At 38.3% G+C, this 18093-nt stretch overlaps 1 protein-coding gene across 2 annotated transcripts in view; it reads left to right on the top strand.

Moving 5' to 3' along the window:
• The window catches only part of TSHR (thyroid stimulating hormone receptor), a 61623-nt gene that overhangs the window by 35753 nt on the left and 7777 nt on the right, over positions 1-18093 (top strand). For both annotated transcript variants that reach the window (XM_039553227.1, XM_010393679.4), the window contains 3 exons: positions 1847-1924; positions 2916-2984; positions 10434-10511. In XM_039553227.1, the coding sequence (XP_039409161.1) occupies positions 1847-1924; positions 2916-2984; positions 10434-10511 (225 nt within the window). The remainder of the gene's footprint in view (positions 1-1846; positions 1925-2915; positions 2985-10433; positions 10512-18093) is intronic.

Raw genomic sequence — 18093 nt, 5'->3', positions numbered from 1 at the left:
TTCCCACTGCATTCATGGTCTGCCACTGGCAAGATGAACCTCAGAGCAATGTAGAAATGCTGCTTGTTTTGCTAGAAAGTGTAGGAAGCAATGAGATCTTCCCTTCCGAGCATCTTCGAGACCAGAGATAAGCCTTGTTCTAAATCATAGATTCACCTTGGGTGTAGGCCTCGAAGATTGAAACCTGAGTCATTCAGAGCCCTGAGTAAGATATAACTACATCTTAAGAACTATTAGGGAGTTTCTCAAAGACCAAAAGGGCTTCAGCTTGGAATGAACTCTGCTAGATCTACTTGTACATAGTAGAGAAAACCAAGAATTAAACAGGCTAGATGAAACAAAGCAGTTTATACAGCCATCTGTGTTCTTACTTCCAACCAACTCAGTGCTTTTCTAAGTGGCAGAAAGCCAAACATTGTTTGACTTCTGCCTTGATTTTTTTTTTGACAGAGATCACTAACAAAAGATAAATATAGGTCTTATATGCTACACAGAGTTTTTAAAGAATAGACCTGTACTTTCAAGGAAGATAGTTCTATGATGTATATTTCTAAATATTGCTATTCAGTGAAAGACTTTTTGTTTCTTCCATCAAGAAAAAAAATTATTTTGAAAAATAATAGGTTTCTAAATAATGCATAAGGTATAGCTGGGGAAAACCCATCCATTATATTACTATTTGCCTTTGAGGTCAAGCAACTTACAAGTAAACATTTATCTAGAAAAATGAACCAATCTGCAAAACGTCAAACTCAAATGACTTGTGGTGGAAACCACCTATCAGTGAAAATTACTTGGAATGAAAATGGTTGTAGTACTGTTCAGTGTTAGCACATATATATGCACAAATGCAGCACAGAAGAGGAACGAAGTTATTTCTGGCACATGGATAATTGCTAAGACTTCTCAGCCCACGGACTTTATTAGGCCGTACCTAATCCACAAGCTGAAGAAAAAGAAAAATTTGTGCAAATTTTCACAGACTATAATATGATTCAGGAAAAATCAGAAAAAAGGCAATCAGAGACTTTGTTCTGCCCTCTGTTTCTACCAGCTTTTTTTCTCTCTTCTTTCTCCAGTTTAGTCATAGTAAATCTCTTTAGTTTTCATTTCTTCCTTTTGTTACAAGAGAATTTTGGTCTGAAGATACATGGTATTTATTAAGACTGCAGAGTAGGAGTAAAAAAGTATTTAAGAACTGAGTAGTGAAACACTTTTTTGGACAAGAGGTGAGAAGAATCAGTAAGTTCTTCCACTTACTAGTGAAAGAGATGTGCTAGATGCACTTCTGTAAAGTAAAATGCCTCTGTCCTGAGTAATGTGTTATCTGATATCTTATCTGAATTTGGAGAGCAGGATTTCAGCTCTGAAGCCACATGGGTTGTTCAGTTGACACTGCAGCTAATGCTTATTCACTCTGCTAATTCTCTGGCTCCTGAGGCCAGGGTCCTGTCTGTGCCATTAGCCACTATTATCACACAGGCTGGCACACCTCACCAGAACTACAAAACCCATTTACCTCACGAGCTGTCATCCTGGATGCTGGAACATGCTCAATTCTTCATCCTACATGTATCTTCTGGCCTTAGATGTAACTAAACAGGGTATTCTTTTAAACTTATTTATTTAAATAAATAAATTTACATTTATAATATAATAAACATGGAAATTTTATTTATTTAAATGATATTAATATCATAATAAAATACATTAAAATAATTTATTTAAATAAATTTATTATATTTTAAACTTTATTATCAAGGCAGAGAACAATTAGTAACAAAGCTGTTCTTGAGATGCTCTGTTGGGCAAATGTTTGATTGTGATATTTTGTCTCCTTTTGCAGTGAAATTGCAGATAATCCTTATATGACTTCAGTGCCTGCAAATGCCTTCCATGGGCTTTGTAATGAATCTCTAACCCTGTAAGTTCTTCCAGTTTAAGTCACAAGGCAATTACCTCTCTAGTAATGCATATGGCAAAATGTTTATAAAAAAATTTTTCCTGTCCTACTCTCTAGGAGTCTGCAGCCAAGAAACACCATAGACAGACAGTATCCACACTCTAGTTTGCATAAATTCTGTACCTTGACAGCTATCCGAATCAGTCCTGCTCTTTTCTTTAAACTGGCTTGATTAATGTGGTTTTGTTTTTCTATGACCCTAGTGCCAGTGAATGGTTATATTTGAAAAAAATCAAAGGAGAAAGTCTGCAAAGTTCTCCTCTTGTAAAGCTACAGCAGGGTTAGAACTGTGTCTAACTTTTTTGCAACCTAAGTGGCACATACCATGGAAACTAATGGATGGCAAACATCAAAAGAGTCATATTTTAAAGAAAATTGTTAAATAAAATTCAGTCAGTCAATGTGAGCCACAAGATAGAGCTGATGGGAGTGAAAATTACTGTAGTGAGTTATGACCTGAACTGGGAGGAAGAGCATTAGAATGCAAACAAATGAATTCTAAAGAAATTCTAAAAAAAAATTCCTTTTGCTCTAAGGGAGGATAAGAATGAATTCTAAAAATTTAAGCCAGGCCTGATAGTAAAATCAGACCTTTTTTACTAGTTGTTAGCTCCTTTAGCCTTCCTTAATCAATCCTAGCAGGATTTTGCTTCCCTGCTTTTAGCCTAAGGGTGGGCAAATTATAGCTAAGTGTTTTAGTCTACCATTGCTGTAAAAAGAGGTGAAAGATGGCACACCTGCCACATGGTATCCTTGACTCAGGTGCACTCAAGAATGCTCCTGGGCATTTTTTTGACCTTGTGCAGTAACTACTGCTTCTTCAAGAGATTAAAATTAACCCATCCATAAATGTGCCCTTGCAAAGAAAAATGATCCATAAGATGTTAGGTATTCATGTATTGAAGCAGCCCAAAATACACGAATGTAATTTTTTTTTTTTTTTTGCCTGCAGTAAACTCTACAATAATGGTTTTACCAGTATTCAAGGCCATGCTTTTAATGGGACAAATCTGGATGCGATGTAAGTAGCAAGTCATTCTCTTCTTTCAGCAGAAAAAACCCAAACTTCTCTGCTTATTTGAGGCTCTAAAATACATATTTAATTTTAATTACTTTTAAGGAGCAAAGAGAGGATATTAATTTCAGCCAGCAATAACAATATCATTGCTTAATGTCTTTTGCAGTGTGCTTTCATTTAGTATATGTATTTATAGCTCAGAAATAAAATCATGGCAAGTAATTCCAGTGTGAGTTTTGTTCTGGTTTGAAGCTACAGTAAAACTTTGTTTGACCAGGAACTTTTCTAAGATGATTTGGAAGATAATTATGCTTTTTTTTACAAGACTGTTTTGATTTAGTAAGTGTAGCACTGATAATGGTAGCAGCTCTTCCACAGGTATCTCTTACCTGCAAAAAAGAGGGTGCTGTAAGGTGCTGGGAGCAATTCAGAGGAACCAGCCACTTATACTAGAAATGAGATGCACATCTCAAAAGCATGAATCAACCATTTCATATTTCCCTGCAACTTCTTACTGTATTTTCTGAAAAATTAATATTTACTGAGTGAATATCCTTTTTACACCATACCCAAAATCACCTGCCTCAATCATTAAGACAGAATAAATATCGGTTCTAGAGACTCCATTCACTTTGGCAGAGCTTACTCTTGTCCTCCAGAGGCTTGACTGAAGAGTTTGTCACTCTCATGAGTAAAGAGATTTCTTCATCATGAGCTCTTAAATTAACCAGAGAGACATGAGGATAGATATTTTTAGTACTTTAAATTAGGCTTAAATTCTATAAGAATTCCATAAGAGCATCCTTCACATGGTCTTAATCTTTCCAAACTGCCTATTTTACCGTTGCAGCTAGCTAAACTTCTTAACGTTTGAAAGGTTTGAGTTAAACCAAAAATCTGAAATAGATCTGATTTTATTCACACTGGTTCAGTTACTTTAAACTTTAACATGAAAAAGGAAGTTTTCCATGATGACATAGTGTTTGTACTAGTGCCCACAGAAATCAAGAGATATAAAACATGGCAAAATAAATCCAGTGTCTTGTCTGAATCCCTCTTAGCTGCATGCAGCAATACTCAGAACCTTTTCAAGCCTTAGCCAATACATGAACTGTGTTGGTTCTTCCATTTTGACAAAACACGGGTTGGACACTATTTTGTAGAAATTTTTCTTTATGCTTCTCTGATAGTAGGCAGGTGTTATTGCTTCTGTCCTCTTTGGAATTTCCACGATTATTAAAGAATCAAGTGAAAATGTAGTTTTAGAAGATATGGAGTCCTAAACATCTGCTTTGTTGAACAGGGAAGTAGAGAAGCAGACAACATATACTAGCTTCTGTAGATACTGTTTGTTTACTTTTAGAAAAAAAAATTTGTAATTAGTATTCTTTAAGGATATTTAAGTATTTTTTAAGGTCAAGAGTAGAGGGCTTTACAGAGAGATCCGGACAGACTTGAGAGCAATCACCAACCATATTCAATTTAACAAGAACAATTGCTGGATTTTCCATCTGGCACAGTATAATCCTGGTTATACATACAAAGTGAGAGGCTGGAGAGCAGCCCCATAGAAGGAAATCTGGGGGTCCTGGCTGATGGCAAGTTGAACATGAGCCAGCAGTGCCCTGGCAGCCAGGAGGGCCACCCGTGTCCTGAGAGGCATCAGGCACAGCATCGCCAGCCAGGCAAGGGAGGGGATTGTCCTGCTCTGCTCTGCTCTGCACTGGGGCGGCCTCACCTCAAGTCCTGGGGGCAGTTTTAGGTGCCACAATATGAGCAGGATATCAAACCCTTAAGTGTGTCCAAAGGAGAGCAATCAAGATGGTGAAAGGCCTTGAGGGCAAGACTTACAAGGAGTGGCTAACCAGGCTTGTTCAGCCTGGAGAAGAGGAGCCTGAGGGGAGATCTCACAGCAACCCACAGCTTCCTCAGGGGAGGCGGTGGAGGGGCAGGTGCTGATCTCCTCTCTCTGGTGACCAGCGATAGGGCACAAGAGAACAAAATGAACCTGCATCAAGTTCAGATTAGACATTAGGAGAAGGTTCTTCACCAAGAGGGTGGGCAGTCACGAGAACAGACTCCCTAGGGAGTGGCCACAGCACCAAGACTCTCAGAGTTCAAATTGCATCTGGATGATGGTCATAGTCATGCTTTTGTTTTTCAGCATCCTGCAAGGACCAGGGAGTTGGACTCCATGACGCTTATCAGTGCCTTCCAACCTGATATGTTCTATGATTTATAATCCTAAGTGAATCCTTCCAGAGACTGGCTATGAGGCACAAGTTAATCAAATCTAAAAAGAAAAAAGAAAACAACCAGCAGAGTAACTAAAACTAGACTAAAAAACTAAAAGCTAAACTAAAACTAGTTCATGGGTTTATCTACCAGCAGTAAAAATGGTTAATTACAATAAACACTTTTCTCCTAATTAAATCATATGACATTTACTTGGAGCAAAGCACTATTCCAGATGTGCAAGGCAAACTAGGGAGCTGAACATCCTTTCAGTGGTAAAGTGGTAAAGCCTTTATCTCTTTGATAGACTACACTAAAATTTCTAAACTAATTTTCTTAAGTAGTTCGGTTACCATATGACAAGATAAAGTATAATTTTGCTAAGTGCAAGCTTAGAGATTTGTTGTTTCTAGCAGCAGCATTAAGTTAATGCAAGAGGCAAATATTTAATTTTCTCAAATCTGACATTTATAATTTGAACTCTTGGTTATCTACCACTGTACGGTGAAGGAAGTACCTGTTTTTGTCTGGGTCTTATCCAAGAGCCTTTGAACTTAACAAAAACAGGAGCAAAAATAAACTAATAGAAAAGGGTGAGAGAAATTTGAATGGTTTTTGAATTATTATCTCAAGGACAAAAATAAGTAACAGAGTAAGACAAAAAACAATAGTAAATTTTTGGCAAATTATTCAAAGACTTCATGTTCCACCCACAAATCAGAAGACATTTTGGTAATCTCAGAGGACATCTTCTACTATGCCTTATGCCTTTCTACCACTCTTGCAGTATTAAAACGCCTATGTAATTAAAGAGGGTCAAAAAAATTAATGCAGGTATAGGTGAAAAACCATGGATAAATGGTTTCCATTATCACACTGAATAACAGCACTACCTAGTTGATCTTGTCATCCAACAAGGATCTGTGTTTAACAGCAAACCACAGTATTGCTGTGTAAGTTTTACAAGGGCAGGGGAGTAAGAAACCAGGAACGACAGGCTGAATGACACTTTTACTGAAAAGCATTCATCTGACACTTGAATCCCTCATCTTAGCCCATCATTAAGGTCCATAAACTGCATCACTCCTGCAAAGTGGTGCTGCTGCACCAGTATTTATTTCTGTAAGGTAATTGGTGAGGAAAGAAGAGTTTTTAAAAGATATTTTCAGTGAATGGCAAAATATATTTGTGATGAGCTTTTACAGAACTATCTAAATTACTGAAGCAGAAAGTGTGTGATCTCAAAATCTAATTACAAAAATAAACTCCAAAAGAATATATTTACTTTGGTATACAGTTTCAGGGTTCACTTACAATGCTTGGCACAGCTCAGAGTTAAGATAAACAATTGTGTGGAAAAATCATATGATGAATCCTTAGTACTGCTCACTTACCAATGCATCTTTTTTGCCTGTTCTCCCTTTCTTTAACCTCCATTTCATAATCCAGCTGGATGCATAGATACATTAACGTGTCTCATGTTCAGAGCCCACTTAATACTATAGTAGTGATACTGAAATATGTGTCCAGCATATTAATCCTGTTCTTGTTTTTTATTCTCTGCTGCCTTATTTTAAAACTAGAAGCTGAAAACAAGGTGCAGACAATATGTAATTCCATAAGTCCGTGAGGTGTTCCAACTAGGATCTTTGGTAACTTAACCTGATTTTTAACTAAGTGATCCTTTGTAAGAAAATGTTGCAGAACCTCCCTTTTAGCCTAATCTATCTGTTCATTCTTATTCCATCACTCCCTGCACTGATAAAACTGGACTGCAGTAAAACCTAATGAGTGAAATAATTCAGCTTTAAAAACCACCAAGAAAGCTGTGTCCAGCTGCAACATAGGGCATGGCACGAGTGACCTTGTACTATGAACAAAGAGAAACAGAAATCTTTCACATTTAAAGAAAGGTATGTGGCACTATACATTAATTAGTTGAATAGCTGGTCAGAATTTTTCATTCACATCCTTTCCCCCCAGAAAAAATCAAATATTTTGTAAATTTATCTTCAGACCTTACATTATTATTCAGTTTTTCATCTCAGTTGAATATTTTGAATATTCAGGATTTTGGTTTTCTTTTGACAAATCTCACTTTTGATATTTGCTCTGTATCTCCAAAATGGGTGTCCCTAAAGAGCTCCCAGAATGCTCTCAATAATGTAACCTTCATACTTTTGTTCCTTACATATATATACCTATACATATCTATATCTATATCTATATCTATATCTATATCTATATCTTTCTCCTTTTTGGAGACTAAGCTGTGTTTTCTTCTTCAGCTTTTTTGGTCCTTGAGAGTTGCTGAATATTAGTACCTGGTGGTTGCTCTTCTAAAACAGACTTGAGACACTAGCATTTTGAAACAGAGCATGCATGCCACTCAAGATGAAATAAAAGGTTGCTTTTCCTTGTGCAGACTCTCTAGTCCGTCACTTTATGAGGCATGCATTGATACTGTCTGAATACTCAGTATCTCTGTCATGCCCTGACCTTGTCCTGTTTTACACAGCACTTGAAATGTTCTGTTAGTGTTTTGTGCCCTCAGAAGGTCCTACTCAGCATGCTGCAGTCATGGTGTTTTCTGGTGGGGTTGAGGCTTAACCCAATATTCTTCCCACTTACCCCTGGACCTTGAGTCCGTAGAGACTCTGTTAGACACAAGTATAGTTGGCTTACTGATGTGACTGGATTGAAAACGTGAAAAAGGGCCTTCATTTACTTACATAGCACTACAAAAACATCAGCATCTCCTACTCCAGATTCTGCACTTACTACTACAGATTTCCTGCACAGTTCGTACTGAGGTATTCATGTATCTCATTGCCATCCACCAACTCTACAAAATTATGATTATTCTAGTGTCCCCACTGCAGCTAGATATTACACATCAACTATGTGATTTCTAAAACTTCTAAGATTTGTTTAGACATGTTGATATCACTGTTCTGGTTTTCTCTTCTGCAGTGAATTTAAATGACATTCTGCATCATTTAGCTATCAGTAACAACAGGATTAATGGCACTTTCAGAAGGAACCATACTGACTCTACTTAAGCTTTCTTTGTCAAATTAGTATTTGCCAAAGCCTTATTCTTTCCATTTAAAAGCAGTACCTATCAAAATATAAGGGCTTAAACAACTGAAATCAATTAGCAGCAGGAAATTATACATTCTGATGGGCCTGACTCATTGATATGAAAACTGGCAGCTAACACCATAGCCCCTCCTTAGTAACACATGGTTCTGTACTTCCCAAAGCCTCTAGCTGTTTCTATTAGTAACTTTGAAGATTTTTATCATGTAAATCAGCTATTATATTTCAGGTTTATTACTCACTATGGTACTCAAATATCAGGGGAAAATATTTCAAAATTGGACAAGCAATTAACTGGTTGTATAATAGTGTCTAGTTATTAAAGCAGACAGGTTTTATTAGGTTAAGCAGGTTTTTGTGTCCTTCAACACTACAATCTAGATGTTGAAATCTTGGATTAATTCTTAACTTGGTTGCTCTGGTTGCTCTGGTTTGAATTTTTGTATTCATTTTGCAGACAAAATCATGAGGAAATTTGCACACTAAAGGCAATGTTCACAACAATAATGTGCCATTTCCAGAATATGAAAATCAGTTCTCAGAAAACACAAATGCCAGGTGATCCGAGAATGCCATATATTTATAAAGAATGAAAGCTTATTTCAAACAACAACAGCTGAGAAGGTGATGTAAGCTATTTTCCCCTGTAAGAAACAAGGCTTAAGGCATGAGTGATGTCCAATGAATAACATGCCAGAAGCGTTATTTGGCTCCCTAAGACTTTCTGTTGTGTAACCCAGATGAAGTGCATTTACTTCTCATTTCTCACCATGGTGATCAATATAAGCTTATATCCAGTGAATGTTATGAAAAATTTGCCAATGACTTCAACCAGGACTGGATTAGAATATTTCCTTAATTTTTTCCACACCATGGCTTGCCAGCTGGGCAAGGGAGGGGATTGTCCTGCTCTGCTCTGCTCTGCACTGATGTGGCCTCATGTGGAGTCCTGTGAGCAGTTTTGGTCACAATATAAGAAAGATATATTAGAAAGTGTCCAAAGGAGAGCTGTAAGGATGGTGAAGGGCCTTGAGGGGAAAGCTGTATGACGAGCAGCTCAGGTCACTTGGTCTGTTCAGCCTGGAGGAGACTGAGGGGAGACCTCATTGCAGTTATAACTTCCTCAGGAGGGAAAGAGAAGAGAAAGACACTGTTTTCTTCTCTGTGGTACCCAGTGACAGGACCTGAGGGAATGGCCTGAAGCTGTGTCAGAGAGGTTTAGGTTGGATATTAGAAAAAGGTCCTTCACCCAGAAGGTATTTGGGCACTGGAACAGGCTCCCCAGGGAAGTGGTCACAGCCCCAAGCACTGACAGAGTTCAAGTGTTTAGACAACAGTCTCAGGCACATGGTGTGACTCTTGGGGCTGTATTTTGCAGGGCCAGAAGTTAAATTTTGGTGATCCTCATGGGTGCCTTTCAACCCAGAATATTCTGTGACTCTGTGAACTTCACAGACAACCTCTGACATCTGTTGTGACCACCTTCCTATTGCACTTTTTATCTTACTAGCTCCATCGCAAACTAGCTTGTAAATGTTTATAATGGGGTACCAAACATCCAACTCTTTCCTTGCTCTTCTTATAACAAAACTTTGCTCTTAACTTTTGACCTGTATATGGAAACCTCCACCTGACTATGGAGATTTTAAAGCATTTAAAACTTTTATTGAACTCACAGCATGGAGGAAATTATTTTCCTGTTTGTTCATTATGTGTTCCATCATGTGATTCCCCATACCTCATTCTGATGAAAGAAAACAAAACTATTTCACCTCATCCTCACACATATGTACTTGAAGATACAGTGTGTAGGCACATGCCCTTATGTGTATGACAGAGAGAGAAAAAGAATTTGGAACAAAGATAATAAATAAATAACTTAGCAAAATAAATTACTCGTTGAGAAATTTAATTTCTTTTCAAAATAGAAAATCTGTATTTTGTTTCTTGGGTACACAGAAAATGAAGTAACTGATTATGCTTCAATATGTCATCGAGAATGGATGGCCTTTAAACATATTGCTTTTGTACATCTGTGCAGGCAAGTAAACTCGGGATCTACTCTAACCTATGAATAGCTACTTCCAAATCACTGTGTTTTGTTTGTTTCTGCAGCTATCTGCACAAGAACAAATACCTTGAAGTTATCAATGATGATGCATTTCTGGGAGTGCACAGTGGACCAACTCTACTGTAAGTAGGAGAAAATAAAGTCGAGAAAGCTTTAAAAATAATACCATTTTAGTTTACAATTTCTTTACAACCATTAGCATCAGAGCAGCAGGGACAGGAATGGCATGTTTACAGAAATAATGCCAGTAACAAAACCTGTGCTTTAGGGAACTGATTTATGAAATGCTTGCATCTTACATTATGTATACTGTTCCTACCAATTGTTCTTCTGGAAGATTCTGTACTACAACCTGTCTTATGGCTGCACAATTGTAACACAAAAGAAGGACTCTTGTACCACACAGGTAAAGGAAACTGAAAAAGATGAAAAAATAATTTTAGACAGAAAAATAGTTACTTCTGAGGCTCTTCTTTTTTCTCCTGTTATTTGGCTTCCAGTCTGATTTTATAATCCTCCAAAGAACTTTTCACTAAAATTAGGAATCATAATACAGAATGAAAATAAAACTTTAAAGAAGTTAAGAATTTCCAGAAGAATCACATTCCCTGACTTGAATTGTCTAGTATGTAATGTAGTGCCTATGGCTGATCACAAGGAGAACTGAAATACTGAAAGGGGAATTTCTTCCTCCACTGCAAATCCAGATGGTGTCGGCAGTGCTCAGTCACTTTCTGCTCTCCAGGAAAACAGTATATTCATAGCAGAATAACAGTGTATTGTTCTTGGAAGGAATCCTAGTAGCTACCTGCAATAACAAAAGGTGCACAAGTCATTATTTTTCCTTCAGAATCTTTTCAGCTCCAGAAAATCAGTCTGGCTCCAGCAGGTGAGAGCTTGCAGAAGCACAGATTTTTGACTCTTGATTATTGTGGGTATTTAAAGCATCAGTGTTGTTGTTATGCCGGACAGGTGAGCAAGTAATGGTGTGCTGCAAGGGGTTGTGGGTAGTTAACTGTATGCTGTAACAGCCAGATAAGCTTCCTGAGCAAGGGCTAGCTTTGAGATGTGTCAGCTACACAAAACCTCTTGGTTTAGGGGCTAGAGATGCCTTCCTAGGATATGCATATCTAACTGTAAAGAACTTCCTTTTTACCCTGTGTTTTCAAGTTAGATAACTCAAATGACTTGAATTTTTTCTAGTCTTCTGTAACTATTGTGCTAGCCCAGCTACCACTGATCCTTGATCTCAGGACATGTTTTATACTTGCAGTATAAACAGCCCAGCTATCCATCTCCTATTAGAATTATATACCTTCATGCCTAATAAGATTCCTAGCAGTACTTATAACTAAAGAGAGACGTGGTACTTACTACAGTGCCATTACCGAGAGAGGTATCGCTTCTCAAGGGCACAAGGCCAGAAATGGCACGTAAGCACAGTAAATCAACTGTGATTTTAAAAGGCAGAGTATTTCACATCATGATACTTTGATATGCGAGTCCTAAGCTAAAGCTCCTGGGATGGTGTCACAGTTTAACACTAGCCTGCACCTCAGCTCCACACAGCCGCGTATTCGCCCCTGCACCCAATGGGATGAGGGAAAGAATTGGAAGGGTAAAAGTGAGAAAATTCATGGGTTGAGATAATGCCATCTTAATAATTTAAAAAGGGATGTTGAAGAAAAAATCAGAGGGGGAAGAAAACAAACGAAACCCAAGAACAACAAGTGATGTAACAAGAACAATTGCTCACCACCAGCTCATTGATTCCCAGCCAGTCCCCTGGCAATGGGAGTCCTGGCAAACTTCCACCCAGCTCTTACTGCTGAGCATGATTTGACAAGGTCTAGGATATCTCTTGGTCAGCTGGGGTCAGCTGTCCTGGCTGTCCTCTCCCAGATTCTTGTGCACCTTTGACCTCCTCGCTGGTCACATGGTGTGAAAAACAAAAAATGCCTCGGCTGTGTGTAAGCACTGCTAAAACATCTCTGAATTGTCAACTCTATTTTCACTCCCAAATCAAAAACATAGCCACATACCAGCTACTGTGAAGAAATTTAACTCTATGCCAGCCAAAACCAGTACAGAATTAATAATTCAAGTTATTAGCTTTTAATTCTACTTTAATGTAATTTTATTAGCAGGTTAGGGAGGACTTGTGGTACCCACAGAAAACCAGGAATTATTCTGCATGTGTGATATAGAAAAGGTTTGCCACAATATGAGCAACAATTTAAAGTGGAATCCTTCCACCTGGACACATCTCCTAGCTGACCTTCAGGAACTAGAACTATTTTAACAGGAACAAAAGAGCTCCTGAAACTCCCACATATGCATTACCTTAAGAGGGCTGAAGTCAAAAAATGAAAACTGAGTGACAACCTCATATGTGTTGTTGTCTCATGTCAAAGGCCATTAACACCTCCCACAGGAGACAAAAATGTCCTTGCAATTGGTGCCTTAGTATATAACCCCCACTATACCATCATGACCAATGAGTTATTTACAGAGACCACAGATTTGTTAACTTGTGTAACAGTCTGAAAAGTCTGACCAATACAGCCCCTCCATATTCCCTTGGGCAGTGTAAACAGCTTGTTATAAGAAATAATTTGTTACATCATTTTTGGTTCAGGCACCTTGGTATTCTTAGCTGGTCGTTGGATCTTCCTCAAAAAGAAAGTTTTACTTACAAAACTGTTTCATCTTGAAAATTAACTCTATGGAAAATGATTGTGAGAATATTGCTTTTTTTCTGGGACAATGAATGACATTGCTTATAGTGGCAGCACTATGCAGAAAGAAAATTTAAAAACCAAACCAAACCAAACCAAAACAACCCAAAAAACCAAAAACATTTATAAGGAGCTCTAAAGAGAAATTCTGTCTTGCCTCTCCACCAAGCTGGCAGAACTTATTGTTTGGAGTCCCCTATATGCACTCAAGTGAGATAAGAATTTATGGTCATTGGAACATGTTCCCCACAGATTGTGCCTTTTTTTTGGTCAGGATTTCAGCAGCAACAGTAACTTAAAGGCTGAAAAACAGAACATGGATCCACCCCTAATAGGGTAAGGTTCCATTTTGGCTTTAAAGAAACCAAATGAGATTTATCTACAAAGAATTGTGCCTGACTATATGTATGTTGTGTGAGTTTGGCCATGCTCTCAGACCACCTAAACTTAAGTAAGTACTAAAAAGTTAGTTAATTTTTTTTTTTTTTTTCCAAATTTGCACAACAGCAGAGGAAGCAAGGATTGTAATCCCTGAACAGAGGAAAACAGATGTCAGTAATTCTGGTTCCTTTGTCACGGTTGTATACTCAGATGTATGTGGATGTATCCACAGATTGCTCCTTTTAGAAAACTAATTTAACAGTATGATGACAGTACACTGCTCTTCACCTCAAAATGAAACCTTGGCAAGGATTCAGCAACTCAGTGGACCTGATTTACTAAATGCAACAAGAGCTGCTGCCTAGAGCAAAAGTTCAACAGAGTACAACAAAAATACAATCAGGCTCATTGTTCAATTAGCTTTTACACAGCACAGTCCAAGCTGAAAACGTTACAGTCACGCAAGATACATGTGAGTAGTTAATTATCTCTAGAATGCAGAATTTCTCTTTAAAGCATCATTTCCCAGTCTAGGAATGGTTCCTGCCATGGGACACAAGCAAGTCTTTGAGCAAGAGGAGCACTCCATATTTTGCTAATCAAACAATGCTAATTTGTAGATTTAAAAAATCCTTCAGTAGAATTAAAATAGTATCTGTAGTTTAAGTCCATCTATTATATATTTTACACATTTTAAACTATTGCAGTTCTCAGAAATTTGTATATGATTAGGTAAAAATTCTCAATTGTACTATGATGCATTCAATCTCATTTTCTTAATTACCTGTCTTTTAAATTATTGCTATTACTGGATTTCATACTACAATTGCATGCTTCCAGCAATGAAAAGGCTTATTGACAAAAGCTATTATCTCTTAGATCTAGTTCTGAAATTCTGACTTCATAAAACCAAAAAAGAATTGGACCAAAATATAATAATCCAGGAAAAAAGAAAAAAATCTGAGCAACTACATATCTGTTTAACACTTCTACAATAAACAGTTGTTTCAGAAAACGACAGCTCTGAATTCATAAGCTATGTTTTATTCCCACATTTATCTGAACCTCTCCAATGTCTCTTTAACATTCAATATAGTGTGTAAATTTCATCTGAGATAAGCAACAGCCTAGAAATGTCACAAGAGATTTATAAGAATGTGAGGACGAAACAAAACCGCTACCAGGCCAAAATGTTGAAATTGGTTGAGAGCACTTTGGTTGCTGTTCCGTCTCACTGTGTAGAACTCTACGCTAGCACTCCCAGTACCTCAGCAGGCTCTAGACCACGGCTACTTAAAAGCTAAAGTCTGGTCTGGCTCTAGGCTAGCAGTGAATGTTGCTAGCCTTTTCCATAATCCTGAGCATTTGACACCTTCCACAAGAGTTTGTCTGCCTGGTTTGTGTCTCAGCCTTGTGGGCATTTGTCAAAAGCCTTGTAGAAGTCCCGGGAGACTTTGAGCAGATCATAAGTACAACACTCAGAGAAGTCTGCAAGGCAGGACTTATTTTTACAAAAACCCCTTACATGCTGACTTTCCCAGGTTATATCGTATTTGGTAGTGGCTTGTTTGCTGCCTTTCAGCAGGAGAGCTAAGCTGAAGGTTCCATGACTCTTACCAATTCAACTACTTCCTCCTTCAGCTGCTTCAGAACTTTCCTGGTGAAAACCATCCAGTCCTTGTGACTTGCTATCATTCATTTTATCAGTTTCCTCCCTAACCTCTTTTACAGTCACTTCAGTTTGAGACAGATCCTCTTGACAAGTCCATCAGACCTCTTGTCTCTCTTGTGTTTCCTTAAGTGTGCCAGCTACAGTTTAGCAGTGCCAGCAAGACACTCTTACATGCAATGTAAGCACTGCCATGTTTCAACATCATCTTAGGCATCAATATTATTAGATGTTAATGAGGCAGACATAACTGCAGTCAGTTCCCATTTTTGTCAGCAGACCAAAATCAGGACTGATACTCCCTGACTGATTGGGACTGACCATACTTGACTGATCAGGGCTTGGTAAGAAGTGACAGGACAAGAGGAAATTGCCTCAAGTTGTGACAGGGGAGGTTTAGATTGGATGCCAGGAAAATATTTTCACAGAAAGGCTTGTAAAGCATTGGAACAGACTGCCCAGGGAAGTGGTAGAGTCACAATCCCTGAAAGTGCTCAGAAAACGTGTGGATATGGCACTTGAGGACGTGGTGAACATGGTGGTGGTGCTAGACTGATGGTTGGACTGATGATCTTAAAGGTCTTTTCCAACCTTAATGATTGTATGATTCTGTACACTGGCACACAAATCATTCAGGAAAATGTGTCTCTTGTCTGAATGCAGGTGTCGCTGTTGTACCAAGAACAGCAAAAATGACACAAGTCTAGTTTCGGGTTAAGTGGCCAGAAGTGGCTATATTTAATTGTCTAAATCAGCTTATATAGCTTTGTTCGCAAGGGTGGCAGAACGCTATTGGGTGCTTGACTATCTGCCTCTCAGAGCGATTGGCGGAATGCTCTGACACCATTTTCAAAATATTTTTCTCAGTGTGGAAAACAAAGACACAAACAGCCTGCACCTGTGAAATAGTTTACAAAATCTCAAACTGTTTCCCAGCTAGTTAGCGTGAGAACAGAGACTTTCACAGGCAGCTGTAGAAAGCTAGAAAATTTCTCTGCTAGCCTTTTAGTATCCACATGCAGGCACAGATATTACAGTCTTGGCAACTCCAACTACTTTGATTCACATGGCTCTGAGGATTAGTAATTGTTTATAAACCTTTTCAATCTAGTTTGAAGACAGCTGCTATGCTGCTTGAAGTAGATTGTGAATCTGATTAGATAATCATCAAGACTAGATTTGTAAGGTAAAAAAATCCCTGAGAACGCCACACTTTCCTCTTGGCCAGCTGACACACACTTTGTGACTAGCGAAGTGTGGGCCTACGTAGAGTAACTAAGAAGTTACCTTCCACTGCGAGACAAATTATCACCAGACTCCCGGGAAGCTTTTTGATTTGCAATAGCAGTGGTACAGAGAGGTCACAAGACTTCTTGGTGGCAGACACCACATAGCAGCAGTTTAGGGACTTCCCAAACTGGGATTTTGGAAACTTCCAAACTTCTGAGCCATTGTGCTTAATACGGCCTATGGATGGGGCCAAGTATCTATAGGTAGCTCTACAACAGGATTAATCCTAAATCAACAAGAACTTCAGGGCATCTGTGCCTGTAACTTTTCACCAAGCTCCCCAGTATAAAACAGAGTGTTTGAAAACAAAACCTACAATACTTGTCTGCTTAAATATATACCCATAGGCACATACATAAAAGGATTCACAGGATTTGGTAAGATAGAATAGAAATGACAGTCTTACAACTGATTCTTCCAAACCCTTTCTTCTCACTGAACAGATGTTTCTTTCACACTTTTTAACATCACTTGGTAACACTCTGAGTTGCCACAGACTTTGCATGTTCACCTCTCCTCCCTGGGAAATTGTTTCCACAGCTGGAGCCCTGGGCTGGCTACTCCCTTCTGTTCACAGCTCTCCAGGAGCTGCAGCTCCCTTCCCTGTACATCCAGAGAAGCTCCTCTCAGCAGCTGTTTCCAAAGCATGAGCCCTTGTCCCCCAGGGTGTTCTTCCTGAGCCAGCCATTTCTGATGGGAATGTTACACAACTGTGAATAAAACCCAAACAAAAAGGTATATTGTCCTTTTTGTTACTTAGCTTTTTGGCCTACATGATAAACCATGGCACTGATTTTCACAATGGAATGATGCAGTTCTGTGTAAAGACTATGCCTTCTCTTATTTTTAAATCTCTTTAAATCGCCTCACATTCTTAGGTGTTCCAAAACTTATCTCACAAGAGTGAATAATCATTACCCATCACCTTCTTTACAATCTGCATGGCACTATAGCCTTACTGCTGTTTCCAGACATAGCTTTTCCCAAGAGGAAAGTCCTTATCTGTACCTTATTACTTCATATATAAACAACTTGATACTTTTATCATCCTAGCTGTAGCTTTCCATGCTCCTATTATAACTGCATTTAGTATTTTTAGAACTGCATGTAATATTTAAGTTACAGTCATACTAGATTTACAAAGTGAGGTTTTTCTGCTCTATTTTCTATTTCTTTCCCAAGCATTCTATTCCCCTTCAACATTACTAAAAGCACTGACCTAGAATTCACAGAGGACTCCAAGATCTTTCCAGAGTGCTAGCTAAATTAAACCCCATTGTCATCCATGTAAAGTTAAAATTGCTTTTTCCTAAATGTACTTTACATACATTAATTTTGAATCATATTGACTATTTTCCTGCTCAGCCACATACTCTTGCAGGAGCCTTCTGCTTTAGACAATCAGCTTTAGCTTTCACTACCTTGTATTACTTTGTGCCAGAAACAAGCTTTGTTGCAGCTACTCTCATTTCCTTCCCATCCTGTTTAGGAGTATTTCAGTAGCACCAGCACCAGCCTGGCCTCTGTGGGCCCTGCTGCAATGACCTGTATATTCAGATACCAATTAGTTTTCCATTCTTCCTCTAGCATGAAAACTTGTCATCTGTTCTCAGGCTTTCCCCCAAT

The sequence above is a fragment of the Corvus cornix genome, chromosome 5 (genome assembly GCF_000738735.6).
Source record: "Corvus cornix cornix isolate S_Up_H32 chromosome 5, ASM73873v5, whole genome shotgun sequence".
In the NCBI taxonomy this organism is placed as follows: Eukaryota; Metazoa; Chordata; class Aves; order Passeriformes; family Corvidae; genus Corvus; species Corvus cornix.
The sequence above is the reverse complement of the archived record's forward strand: the minus strand, read 5'-3'. Positions and strand labels throughout refer to the sequence as shown.